Genomic DNA, 14294 nt, shown 5'->3' with positions numbered 1-14294 from the left:
TATCAAGGTAGAAGAAGAACAAAAAGATGTATATTGCAGTGTAAATAACGATGATAAAAACAAAAATTGTACCAAGGAAAAAAAAACAAAAATAGATAAAACTAAAAACACTCTTTTATGTCAAAAAATAAATTATTTTGAAAAAAAAAAAGGAAAAATGGTATTGTTTTCAATTTTCCTTGTTTTTCCGTTGACGCTACGAACCTGTTTCGAGATTCTCTCCCATATACGAGGGTCGTTTGAAAAGTCCGTGCAATGTCAGAGAGATAGCACTACTGGCGCGTATCGAGGTTATGTTTAGTTAGTAGCATCTCTTGCAAGAACACACACTAAGTTTCAGCCAGATCGGTCTATTTCTTTGTGTTTGAATCGAGGAAGTCGAGTGATTTTCAAAAAAATGGACGAAAAAGAATTAGTGTGTGTATTTAACACTACTTTATGAATGGCAAAACGCCTCAGGAGACTAAAGAGAAGCTTGATAAACATTATGGTGACTCTGCACCTTCGATTAGAACAGTTTATAAAGTGGTTTCAAAATTTTCGGAGTGGGCCATATGGGCACAAGTGACCGCTGAACGTTCTGGACGGCCCTGTTGAGGTTACTACTCCAGAAATCATTGATAAAATCCATGGATATGGTGATGGATGGCAGAAGAGTGAAGGTGCGTGAGATTGCTAGTGCTGTGGACATCTCGAATGGAACGGGTACATAATATTTTGCATCAACATTTGGACCGATTGCTCACGCTTGACCAAAAACGAAATCGTGTGAAGTGTTGCAAGGACGGTTTGCAGCTGTTCCAGAAGAATCCGCAGGACTTTAAGCGTCGTTTCGTCACTGTGGATGAAACATGGATACATCACTACACTCCTGAGACCAAAGAACAATCTAAACAATGGGTTACCAAGGGGGAATCTGCGCCAAAAAAGGCGAAGACCGTTCCTTCGGCCGGAAAGATTATGGCGACTGTCTTTTGGGATTCGCAAGGAATAATCCTCATCGACTATCTGGAAAAGGGTAAAACTATTACAGGTGCATATTATTCATCGTTATTGGACCGTTTGAAAAACCGAGCTGCAAGAAAAACGCCCACGATTGGCCCACAAAAAAGTCCTTTTCCATCACGACAACGCACCAGCTCACACCTCAGCAGTTGTGGTCGCAAAATTAATGGAAATAGGGTTCCAACTCGTTTCACATCCCCCCCTATTCTCCAGACTTGGCTCCCTCGGACTACTATTTGTTACCCAATATGAAGAAATGGCTGGCGGGAAAAAGATTTTATTCAAACGAGGAGGTGATTGCAGAAACGAATGGCTATTTTTCAGACTTGGACAAATCCTATTATTCGGAAGGGATCAACAAACTAGAGCAGCGTTGGACGAAGTGTATAAGCCTAAAAGGAGACTATGTTGAAAAATAAAAAAGGTTTACCCCATAAAATTAAGTAGTTTTTATTTTTGCACGGACTTTTCAAACGACCCTCGTAGTGTATCCACCACAAACGGGGGGTATCCCGATCTTCTTGCTCCTCCTTCTAGTGTGCGCCCTGGAAATCTTTTTCTTTTCCACTTTTTTTTTTTTACCGAATTGGTCTTCGTACAATCGATGCTACTGGATGATGATCACCAAGCGCCCACCTTTGTTTGACGGCTCATGGCTCCAGTAACAAGATTTTTTTTTTTTTTTTTGCTTTACAGACTACTTGGACGACGCTCTAAATTTTGTCCATTGAACTCAAACGATTACTATACAATACTATCCTCAAACCTATGTGGACTTACAGGACTAGAGCTGTGGGGTTCTGCCAAACCAACTAACGTACGGACGGTACAAACTTTTCAATTGGAACTGCTCCGACAGATAGCTGACGCACCTTTCTACGGTGGACTAACCTCACTCTTCACAACGACCTCAACATTCCCTTCATAGACCAACTCGCCAAGACTAAATATCAAAAATTCCATACGGCTCTCTCTCTACTTGCTCAAATCCTCTAGTACAGTCTCTCGCATCCTATGACATCCCTAACAATACTCCTCGACGACTGAATCGCCAGTGGCCCCGCGACTTCCTTACAGTCTGAAGAACTAAACGTCATTATTCTCCTGCTCATATTCTCCTCTTCAGATTCCCCTCTTTCCTATAGAGAGTGCTACCGCTGGGTAGCTTCTCTTCCCGCTCCAGTTCATCTCATTCTCCTCCTATTTACTTAGAGTATATATTTATACAGATTGTAAATAACAAAATAAATTTAAAAAAAAAAAATTGAAATAAAAGAAAAATGATTTTGTTTTCAATCTTCTTGTTTTTCCGTTGACGCTACGAACCTGTAAGGGGATCTCAGTTTCGAGATTCTCTCCCATATAGTGTATCCACCACAAACGGGGGGTATCCCGGTCTTCTTGCTCCTCCTTCTAGTGTGCGCCCTGGAAATCTTTTTCTTTTCCACCTTTTTTTACCGAATGATAATTGGTCTTCGTACAATCGATGCTACTGGATGATATCACCAAGAGCCCACCTTTATTTGACGGCTCATGGCTCCAGAAACAAGAATTTTTTTTGTCTTTCGAGTAAGTTCTTGTTACAAACGAAATGCCTAGCAGCAGGTAATATTTAAATGTAATTAAAAACTTGGAACTATTTGCTCTCACGAGCTTTCTAGAAAATTCTTACAGTTCAAAATCTAGAAGGCCGGTAGTGCAGTGAAAACTAAGGAATTATGCTTCATCTATACCTCATTTATCCTCTTACCCTTAAACTAGCTAAGCTACGTTTCGAATATTTTAAGTCGTTAGTAAGAAAGATTTACTATACTTTTAAACAATCACAAAAGTTAAATTATTAAACTTACCGTATCACTTTAGAAAAGAACTAATTATCACGTATCTTATATACTTCAAGATAGCACGATCCTTCTTCAAGAACAAGTCCATCTCCTCTTCGACACCAATCTCCCATTGGCTTGAGGTTTATCTCTTCCCTTATGCTCTCCATCTTATCCATTCTCTCACACGACTACACCACTTCTCTTTTACCAAATCTCCTGTTACGTCCATAGCACGTTAGTTTCATTCCTTATCTTTCTACTCTCGTCTTTCCTACCATGTCTTTTTCCAATCACGTGGAAATCCATTTCCACCACTTTATTCATCTTTTACACTCTCTCAGCCGCGTACAAAAAAGTATGGCTTTTTATAACTGTGTGGAGTGTGGAGTATTCATCTTTATATTCCTTTGAGATGGTGCACTTTTTCCAAAAGGCCATTCTCATCGCCTATAAAGATTGCAGTTGTTTTACCGTACTTCGTTTGTTTTGCAAAAACTGATTGAAGGTAATTAACCGCGTTTATTTGTTTAATGGTTTAAAAGGAAGAAAAAATTCCTCGAACAGAAGTATCTCATTTCCGTTTCACAAGCTTCGTAAACAAATACATATTTATAGTTTATAACTTGGCTGTTTTACCTCAAGGATAGGCTTTCCTGTAAGGTTATATTTCAGTGTAATATACGGTTTACGTGGAGTTTGAAGAAAATTTATGTGCAATCAGAATCGTTTGAACTCCTAAATTTTTTTTTTCTTTAATTTTAATTTTAGCGTGAAACTTCCGAGTATTTACGTAGAGTTTTACCATAACGCTATCAATGTATTTTATTAGGGGAAACAATGATTTTTCTAGAAAATGAGCAGCTAATTTGACTAACTCTTGACTAAAGTAGTATTTAACTAGTATTTTTTAGGTGTTTACATTTAACTTACAGGGAATTTCAATCTTTTAACTTTGTACGTCTTGTTCTATTTGTTCAAATAACGTCTCTTACCTTCTTTAACTAAAAGATATCTCAAGACATAAACTGAAAGCCACAGATCTTCTGTAAAAGAATATAAACAAGGAATTCATTTATTAAATAAATATAAATAGCTTCTTTTTTTTTTTTTTAAATATCTAAACTTGTTTTCTTATCTTTTATTAATTTTTTTTTTTAGATTTTTTTGTTTTTTTTTTACCAACACACTTTCTTAATACATTATATAATGAAAAATACAATATAATAATAATTTTTCTTCTTCTTTTTTATAGACGTATCTTTATACAAATTTAAGTAAAAGGTCTTAGTTTGAAAATTGTATTTCATGTTTTTTTTTACATAAAACCTTTACTTTTTTGTTAAAAAAAAAAATTCATTCAAATTTTTCTCCCTAAGCCTACAGTTCTGAGTTTTATTTATTTTTTTCTTTTGGAAAGTAAGGAATTTTCATTTTTCTCAAATGAAAATGAAAACAAATTAGAAAAACAAAATGTTACGATTCAAAAAAAATAAAATAAAAAGAACCCAAAACAAAATCAGTTAATTGATTGTGTTTTTCTTTAAAAATAGTAGTTTTTGAATGATTTAATACATTAAATTGATGATCTCTTTCTTCTTCTTTTTGCAATTTATTTTTCCTTTATTATATATGAATAATATCGCCTATATTTACAATTTGGGAATCACAAAGAAAAGAAAAATTATTTCTAACTCATTCACAAATTCATTTTTCATTACATACTCCACAAACATCATGTTTTCTTTTTGTTTTTTTCTCCTCGCATAAAGTTTACTATTTTTTGACTTAATACTTTTTAATTTTCTTTATAAAAAAAAAAAATCATTAAAATAATAAAAAAATTATTTATTATCAGCCAAAAAATTAAAACTTGTGAAATTTAACGGTGACTTGGTTTGTTCCAATGCAACAAAATTAAGTAGAATACTAATTATCTTTGTTAAAAAAGCACCTTAACAAAAGATTAACTTATAAATCTTGATTAAAAATAGTTCTCCACTTCAGTTAAAACCAATTCGAGTACGCTGGATTTGTAATTTCCTCTAATTCAATCTAAGAAGAAAGTATTGAATCTTGTACAATTTTCATACGAAAAAAAGTTGTTGGAACACTCTCAATAAGAAAAAAAATCTTACGCGAAAGGCCAAGGCAGATCTATAATAGAACTTCCTTTTAGATGAAGAGCAGATATACTAAGGTAGTAGAATGCCTGAAGCAGTAGCACCTTCAGCCCAATTAGGTGTGATACAAGTTTTAAGGGGCTTAGTGTCTACTAACTGGTAGCTGCTTCGTCCATATTAAGCAACAGTGCGTAAGTAGCTGCAAGATTCTGCAGCAGAGAGTTTCAATAGGTAGAAGAGGCATAATCCGATCACTGAATAGGTAAAATGATCCCTTTAATTCATTTGTTCTTCTACAGGGAAACACAGGTAAGAGATGAGTATCTCTAATTACACGCATGGGGGTTTCCCCATAAATTAGATGCTAAACAAAGTTCATGCAAACTACAAAGATACCAAAAAATCAAAGCTGAGACAGACTAGCATTTCACAGTTGAAGGACATAAGTTCATGTGAGCAGACTTAACATGAACATGTTTGCTGCCAGGTTCTTTTGTTACTATTAAAATGAAAGAAGTATGAAGTATTTAATTTCTTGATGGCTCTTAAGTTCAATAACTGTCCATTGGAAATCTAAAATTTGATAATGGTACATAATTAACTAAGGTAATTCTTCACAAAATCATACTGTCTTCATTTAACAGGCCATTGTTGTAACTCATAAACATTAATAAAACAGCTGATTAGAAAAGCGTCAGCAACTACCAACAAAAAGAACAATTTTCAAAAAGATTTGCTATTTCAATTTCCTAATTTCTATATTAACAGTTTTGGCAATACATTAATAAATTTTGAGTTAACTTAATCAGTGTCCACTATTTTATTTGTTAAAAAGTTAGTTGGGTTCAATTTAAAAAAAAAAAACAAAAAATGGTACTTTTTGAGGAAAGCTCAATTACCCAGAATAGAATTATCTAAAAAAATATTTCAAATAAACGAGTAGATCTAAATGTATGTAATCAGTACACGAAATTTAATTCGTAATGTTAGCAACATCGTCATTAATATTATATGACTCATTAAAACACTGAAATAAAATGTAAACAAAGGTATTGCCACAGGTGGGATGGATGTGAAACTTAATTATGAGAGGCTAGAAATTTAGAAAAAACACTTTCAAATTTCCTACTGTTAATAAAAATAGTTTTGACAAGATGTAAAAACAAAAAAAAATCTTTTTTCTTCAATGAAAAATTCTTGGTAAAGTTTAACCGAAAGTATGAAACTTTTTGTTACGCATGAGGTTAATGAATTTGGATTTTATTTTTTTGTTTTCTTAGCTATAAAAAAAAAAAAACACTTTGTATTTACCAGTTTCTTTTTCTTCTGGAAGATTTTTTACCTCTAATTAGCAAAAAACTTGGCACAAAAGTAGAATTCCAATTTGTATAAACACGACACAACTGCACTGGTTATAATAACAACTGATTGGTTTTCTGAATAACACTACTTCGTCCACAGCCATTACAATAACATAAGTGTTGTAAATAACAAAACGTTTTTGGAAAACGAAGAGTTTGTCTTTTTAATAATATACTCAGGGTTGAAATCAAATTACCAAATTTTAAAACAATAAATAAAGCATTTTAAAAAAAATAATAAAATTGGAACAAACCATGAAATTAACTTAATGAAGAAAAATGTGTAAAATAAAATTATTTCAAAATGAAATCTTTCTTTTTTTTTCTAAATGAGAAAAATAAAATAGAGAAACCCAATAATAATAATAATAATAATACATTAGGATAAAATTAAATTTGTTTTATTTTTGTAAAAAAAGGAGAGAATTATAATATATGGCAAGAATTGAATTCATAATCTAGATTTCATTTATTTTTATTTAATACTAAATTATAATACTAAATTTACTGTATTGTAAAAATCTTACACAATTAATTAAAACTGACGAAAAATAAAACAATGGCATCAATTATTAAAAAAAAAATAAAAGAACAATTAAAAATTCCGATAATTAAATTACCGGGAATCATTTAACTGAAACAAAAACAAAAGAAAATTATTATTAAAAAATAAAATAAATACATCATAAAAAATATATATAAAAAAATCAATAGTACATAAGTAATATTAACACAAACATTTGGCAGACATGTTTGACTGTACGTACGTACGCACGGAGGGGGGGAGTAACAAATTTTGGTGGCGGAGGAGCACAATGGCAGAATTTTTTTACTTAAAAGAATACAATATAAGACAGGGGGGCTCTAGACAGGGATTTTTCCCCCCCTAAATCAATAAAAAAATGTACACTTTTTAAAAATTACATTGATTTTTTCTGACAAGAAATAATAATAAAAACACAAATATTTTAACATTATTTTCTTTAAAAAAAATGGTAATGATCTTAAAAATTGTTATATGGCTTTATAAATTACGTTAACTACATAAAAAAAAAAAAATTATTAACAAAAAAAAAATAATCTAAAATTAAGATGATGGAAATAAATGACATACCTTGGACAATAATCAAATCTTTCAATTTTAACCAATCATTTGCATTCCGAGCGCTTATTTTCTTCCCTTAAAAACAAGATGGAAGTCAATACTAAAAATTCAGAACAAGAACAAAGTATAAATGCACGCAGCAGAGAGAGACCCTATAGCTGTTGTTCTTCTTGGAATGATTTATTGTCGAGATAATTCAAGAATGCGCTGCAAGAAAACAGAATCCACTTGCGCTACTTTATAAAGCTAGGGCACCAGCTGAAGCAAAGAGAACATGTACTAATTTATTTTCTTAGACAGCAGTGAGCGTAAACTTTAGTCTACTATAACTAATGTTGATCGAAGTTCAGGGAAAAAGTGAAGCAACAGCTCTGTATCCAGAGATCGAAAACCATGGTGAATGTGTAGATCATAATAGGAAAGATATAGAGCTGGTGGACACCTTGTGTAGAACCTGTCCTCGTTTTGTAAAATATTCAAGCAGAAGCAAGATATCTGTGATGCACACTAAGCCTACTTTGATTTCAGATGTGCATCGCAACCTCTTATTCAGCCCCCGAACTCTAGAAAGGCATGGTAGCGCGAAAGTATGACCACGAGACCTGATATTGATTAAAAGGAACCGATTTCCTTCCTCGATTAGTAGCCAAAAGAGAAATTTTATCCGTCTTAGCATCCAATTCTGATTGGTTTTTCTAAGTGTAGTTCATCAACTTGTAGGTATTTGGCATTTAACGGAACCACTGAGTCTTTTAGCATTAAGATCTTGAATCATAACAAACCTAACTCATTCCAATAGATCCGCTATACCCCCAAATCGAGAAACAAATCAGTGGTTACAGTATATTATGGTAACTTAATATTTAAAGTCCAAGTTTAATAATGATGTGGAGGTTAACACTTTATTCTGATAAAACAAAAAAAATCTGAAATCAATCACAATTAATGAAATGAAGCTATGCTAGAAGGGATAAAATTATACTAAACCTTCCAATATTTATTTTTTTAAGTTTCACAATGAGATAAGGTTATTAAAATGGGAGCTTTTAACGAAATCTCCAATCCTGCAAAGCTCATTAAAAGTGGAACTTTAACGAAATAAAGGGAACGATATTGATGATGAAGGAACCGAGTATAGTATTCGTTTTTTTTTGTTTTTTAGAGCCGGCCTTAAAATATAAGGCTAGAAATCGACTTGGTCGAGTAGAACCGGCTGTGAGTAGCCATGGTTAATATTTACGAACGAAATTGAGATCGATTGGCGTATTGTGGCCAGTAAAGTGCTTAATTTCATCCAGTTGTACGCGCAGATATAGGCACAATTACGCACGAATGAACAGTGATAGTAAAAAAAAAAGAAGCCTTTAAAATCGATTATGATTGTATCGTAACAATATATTTCAAATCGTTAAAATATCGTGAATACACCTTATTAAAATCTTAGAAATTCCTATAGTATACGTTAGGTATAAAAGACAACAGAGAGGGTTTGATAAAAATATTAATGCGAACACGGGAATCACCACATGGCATTGTATTGACTAATGTAGTGTGCAACAGCTGGTGAATACATACAAAGTGCGTAGTAATGTTTATACAGAACTCCTAACGAAAATGATTGTTGTAATAAATGTAACATAAGAAGAATGTTTATGTCCACGAATCACGTAACTCACAAACTTGGATCATAATGGAACTTTCAACTGGAAAAAAAAAAAAGGCAAAAAATAAAATGTAGGAAATATTAACGTCGAAAATTTTCAGCGCTAAACGGAATGCAAAGGATTTTTTAAAATAGTTTTTTTTTTGACACGAAATAATTAAAACGCTGAGATTTAAAAATAAAAAATAAAAACTGCACCAAAATCTTTAAGTAGACGAAAGAGTTTGTGTGTGTGCGGGGGGGGGGGGTTAAAGAGGGGATGAGGGCGAGAGAGAGAGAGCGTAAACTAGACAGGCAATACTATTTTAGTTTTTTTTTTCATTAAATACGTTTACACTAAAAAAAATTAAGTGTACAATTTTACAATATAAAAATAAAATAGAACATAAAAACTACTACAAAAACAGATAAAGATGGCGGCGTATTATACTGTAAACATCAACAAAATTAATTATCGTACATTTATGATTACTAAAAAGAAACAAAAAAATCTATACAAATACACACGTATATTGGAAAAAAAGATTTACTAAGTTACCTTAGTATATATATTTTTTAAAAATGACAGTTGGAAGCCCCGTTACTAGTAAAAATGAAAAACAAAAACTTTTTGGCTAAAAATAAAAAATAAAGAGAAACAAAAAAAAAAAAACAAAAATGCATGATGTATACTGCTTTAATACGCCACCTATAAAAATACCGGAAGTAATAAAGCTGAAAAAAAAACATATATATAAAAAATAATAATCGACTATACACTATACTTATTTATTTGATTATCGATTTTTTTTTTTATAATCATCATCGATCTTTTTTTTTTTGAAAAACAGAAAAAAAATCTCAAACAATAGTAAAAAGGACTAAAAAGTTATTCTTTTTCTTTTATTATTTACAAATGCACAGGTATGAATTGTGATCCACGGGTACATCATTATATCACTTTTTTATTTATTATTTATTTATTTTTTTTTAAATAATTTTTTTTTTTTTTTGTCAAATTTTTTGGGACTTTTAGGATTCGTATGTTTGTAACTGTTTAACACCTCTGGTTTGTTTAGATTTCTTTATATTGAAGCCTAGCATCTATGTTTAAGGCACCGAAAACTAAGTTTTGTTATTTTATTATTTTTTTTTTTTTTAATTTTTGTAAATGTATAACCTCTTTGTTTTTTTTTTTTTTTTCTTTGTTACAGCAGTTACTGAGATTTGACTAATACTGGCTAAAAAGAAATATTTGTCTTAATAATAAGGGAGGGCTAAATATCTCGGGGTAAGATATAGCCATCCAAATGAGGCCATTTTTTTTTTTTTCAAGGGGGCATTAACCTCTCATTTAAATGCGAGTATTAAAAGAAAAAATATTTATATACTAATAACCTATTTATTAAAAATTACTATCGGGATGTACATAAACAATTAGAGAGAGACAGTTATACTCGATGCGATCTAAACGTTTCCAAATTTACTCTGTTACTAATTTTGAAATTAATAAGTTCAATAGTAAATATTGTAGAGCTATTGCTAAAAAAAAAAAAAAAAAAACAGCCTGAAACTCTATGTAGAGTGATTCCGAAGTTCACAGAGACGGTAAAAATAAAAAAAAAATAAAAAATAAAAAAATGAGTCAACCAGCTACACCCAGTTATATTGGTTTGGGACCAGGAAAATTTGCAGGACATTCAGCGATCTATAAGATTTTAAGGTCATCGATTTTCGCGTTTTCCGGGCGTTCGTCCTCCCTCCCCCCTCCAAAAAAAAAAAAGTCTAGGATGTTTTGTTGTTTTTAAGGACATCCTGAAGAACATGTGGCGAGCGAACGTCTGAAGACTATCAAAAGGACCTGAACCTGAGAAAGTAAATGGAAGTATTTTTGAAGAAGATATTGAACAGAAACCCATAGAAACCATTCTTTTGCTCTATAGACGAATAAACTGAAATGCATCCATTGGAAATACATTCAACGATATTAACATGCTGTATTGCATGAAGCACTCTATATTATATATTTTTTTTTAATTTCGTTTTTTAAATATATAAATTCAATTGTTTTTATCTCTCGTACACGTTTCATACACGTTTCTGGGGGTGGTGGTGGTGCCCCTTTACTAGACAAAGCAAAGCACCGTTAATAAAGTTATGATTTTAAGTAGTACATTTTTATAAAAAAATTAAATTTTAAGTACATCGCAAACTGCTTAAAAAAAATATTTAAGTACAAAAGAAAATGTAAAATGCCCCGCTTTTATTAATTTTAACATTTCTTATAATTATCTATCATTATTCGCAACTGTATAACTGTCCAAGTCTGATTTCATTACATTTGTTTTTTATTAGTAGCGACTCTAAAAAAGATAGGTATTAAACAGCTACTCAGACTGAATCCTAGAATTACATTATTTTTTTTTTATTTATTACTTTATATCTTAAATTTTACTTTTTACAAAAAGTAAATATAATTGTAAGAAGCACCTAAGCATATATTATATATAATATATATATATATATATTTATATTTATAGTCTCTTGTTTTTATGTACAATTAAGAGATTTTTTCCATTTTAAGCACGGAAAAAACCAATTTGTGCACTCCTCGGCTTTCATCTGGAAAAGATAAAATTATAAAACTTTTACTTTTTCTTTTTGTAGATAGAATCTCACTGATGAAAAGTTTCTAAAAATTTTTTGGAAACAAAGAAGCTTGCAAACTTGGAAATTTTGGTCTACAGGCCTCCCAGTAGACGATGGATGTGAGGTGCCATTTGCGAGAGAAAGTTGAAGTGGATACGTTCTGGCAAATGCGTCGAAAAAGGCTTCTTTCAAAATTAAAAATAATTCAAAATTTCATTTACTACCAATTATTTTGGTGTTAATAAATTTTATTGAAATTGAAAATAATGCAAGTGTAATGTGGGATAGATAACATAAATGCGCTCTTTCTTTGGCCAATCTATACTACCTTCCTGCTCTAGTGAAAACGAGAAGGTTTCAAAGGAACACTATTTCCTCAATATCACTGTTTTACAAACATTGAAGAATATTGACTTACACATTAAGTTAAGTAGGTGGTTGCGGTAGGTAGGGTATGTGCTACTGGTGTTGTAAACCAGGTGGATGTTGCGTTGGAGGTGGAGGTGCTGTGACGAATGGTGCACCAGCTACCAGGTGTGAAGCTGGCGGTACTACTCCCATCGCGGGACCAAGATGTCCTCCACCCAATTTAGGTCCTTCTTCGCTTTTCTCTTCTTCTCGCCTCTTCAGACAAGCTGCTTTAGGATTTAAATTCCTCTCTAGAAGAGAGAAAACAACAGAATATATTAATTATTTAGTGCAAGCACAAAAGTTACCTCACAGAACTGGCGGCAATTGCTTACCTCTGACTTGCTGTTCCAAGGACATTATAACCTCTACGGCCATGTTGAGTATGCCCAACTTTGTCTGCGGCTTGTCAGTCTTTAAATGAGACATACACATTCTTCCCAATTCTTTAAGTGCTTCGTTTATGTCACGTATCCTTATTCTAAGTTCAGCAAATAAAAAACAAAACAAACTTATGTAAATAAAATTACGTAAATTAATGTATATAAGTAAATTAATTAGTAAATAAAATCCTCTTAACGCTATTAACTTAAATAATGAGAATAGCCAATTTGAAAGATATACGAGGGGGTACCAAAAAATAACCGGAATTGCGTTGCCGCGCATGGAGCTTATGTAGTACGCATTTCTGCCGCTAGACGTGTATAGCGCAATTCCTTGCCAGTTCAGTCCTGCCTGTGTTGTCTGCCTGGCTTGTTCTGTTCATCTGCAGTGATTGTTTTTACCAGCGCTGTTTTGTTCTTTTTTCGTTTTTTATGATGGCAAGTTTAAGTGAACAACGTGCAGCTCCGAAATTTTGTTTTCTACTCGGCAAAAATGCTGCTGAAAGTGTTTTAATGTTGAAAACAGCTTACAAAGATGACGCTATGGGAAAAACTCAAGTATACGAGTGGTTTACTCGGTTTAAAAATGGCGACATGTCGATTGATGACAAACCTCGTTCTGGACGTCCATCAACTGCCCGAATCGACGAAAATGTTGAAAAAATTCGAGAGCTGGTGTTCACAGACCGTCGACAGACAATTGATCAACTGTCAGAGAGTAGTGGGTTATCTTGGAGCTCGGTTCAGCGAATTTTAACGGAAGATTTGGGGATGAAAAGGGTTGCTGTCAAGTTTGTTCCTCGAGTTCCGACTGACAATCAAAAAGAACATCGAGTTGAAACATGTCGTGCTTTGAAACAACAGCTTGAAACTGATCCAGACTTTCTGTCAAAGGTCATTACTGGTGATGAGTCATGGTGCTATGGTTATGACCCAGAAACAAAGCAACAGTCGAGCCAATGGAAGACGTCATCTTCACCCCGACCAAAAAAATGTCGTCAAGTCAAGTCAAACATCAAAACAATGCTGATTTGCTTTTTTGATGCCAAAGGCGTAGTCCATTCAGAGTTTGTCCCCCCCCCCCAGGTCAGACCGTCAATCAAACCTTGTAATTGGAAGTTTTGAAAAGATTGCGCAATAGTGTTCGCCAAAAAAGACCCGATTTGTGGCACAAACAGGAGACTGGTTCTTCCACCACGACAATGCACCTGCACACACAGCCATCTCTGTTACACAGTTTTTGGCTAAAAATTGGCATGGTTCCGCTGCCCCACGCACCTTACTCGCCTGACCTGGCTCCGTGCGACTTTTTCTTATTTCCACGCATGAAAAAGGGCATGAAAGGTCACCGATTGGACAACATTGAAGAGGTCAAGAAAAAAAAACGAAGAAGGAGCTGTCAGCCATTTCTAAAGATGACTACAAAAAATGTTTCGAACAGTGGAAGCACCGGTGGGACAAATGTATTAGTTGTAATGGAGAGTATTTTGAAGGGGATAAGGTTGTTCTGTAAAAAATTTGTAAATAAATAGCTTTTAAAAAATAATTCCGGTTTTTTTTGGGTACCCCCTCGTATGTATTATTTTAGCATCTTTCTATTGGAAAAAAAACAGAACATTTTTATTAAAAGTTGTAGAATTAAATTAGATTTTTGTCTTTTTTTACCTAAATTATGGGATAGTTTTTTTATTCTAACCTGGAGCTAGGAATTTTGTTTTATCAAACCACGTAGAAACGTTGGCTAAATCTAAGCAATTTTTTTATGATCTAAATTCATTGATAGATAATAAAGGCG

The 14294-nt window shown here is 32.7% G+C and overlaps 1 protein-coding gene across 5 annotated transcripts in view; it reads right to left on the bottom strand.

The window, feature by feature from the left end:
• Positions 1-4568: 4568 nt before the first annotated feature.
• Positions 4569-14294, bottom strand: part of da (transcription factor daughterless) — a 126041-nt gene continuing 116315 nt past the window's right edge. For all 5 annotated transcript variants that reach the window (XM_074116198.1, XM_074116197.1, XM_074116196.1 and 2 more), the window contains 4 exons: positions 12452-12597; positions 12127-12367; positions 6263-11681; positions 4569-5652 (listed from right to left, as the gene is read on the bottom strand). In XM_074116198.1, coding sequence (XP_073972299.1) covers positions 12168-12367; positions 12452-12597 — 346 coding nt within the window. In that variant the 3' untranslated portion in view covers positions 4569-5652; positions 6263-11681; positions 12127-12167. The remainder of the gene's footprint in view (positions 5653-6262; positions 11682-12126; positions 12368-12451; positions 12598-14294) is intronic.

Source organism: Rhodnius prolixus, unplaced genomic scaffold (genome assembly GCF_049639745.1).
Source record: "Rhodnius prolixus isolate KJV_2025 unplaced genomic scaffold, Rpr scaffold_13, whole genome shotgun sequence".
Classification (NCBI taxonomy): domain Eukaryota; kingdom Metazoa; phylum Arthropoda; class Insecta; order Hemiptera; family Reduviidae; genus Rhodnius; species Rhodnius prolixus.
Note: the sequence above shows the minus strand (reverse complement) of the source record. Positions and strands in the feature narration are given on the sequence as shown.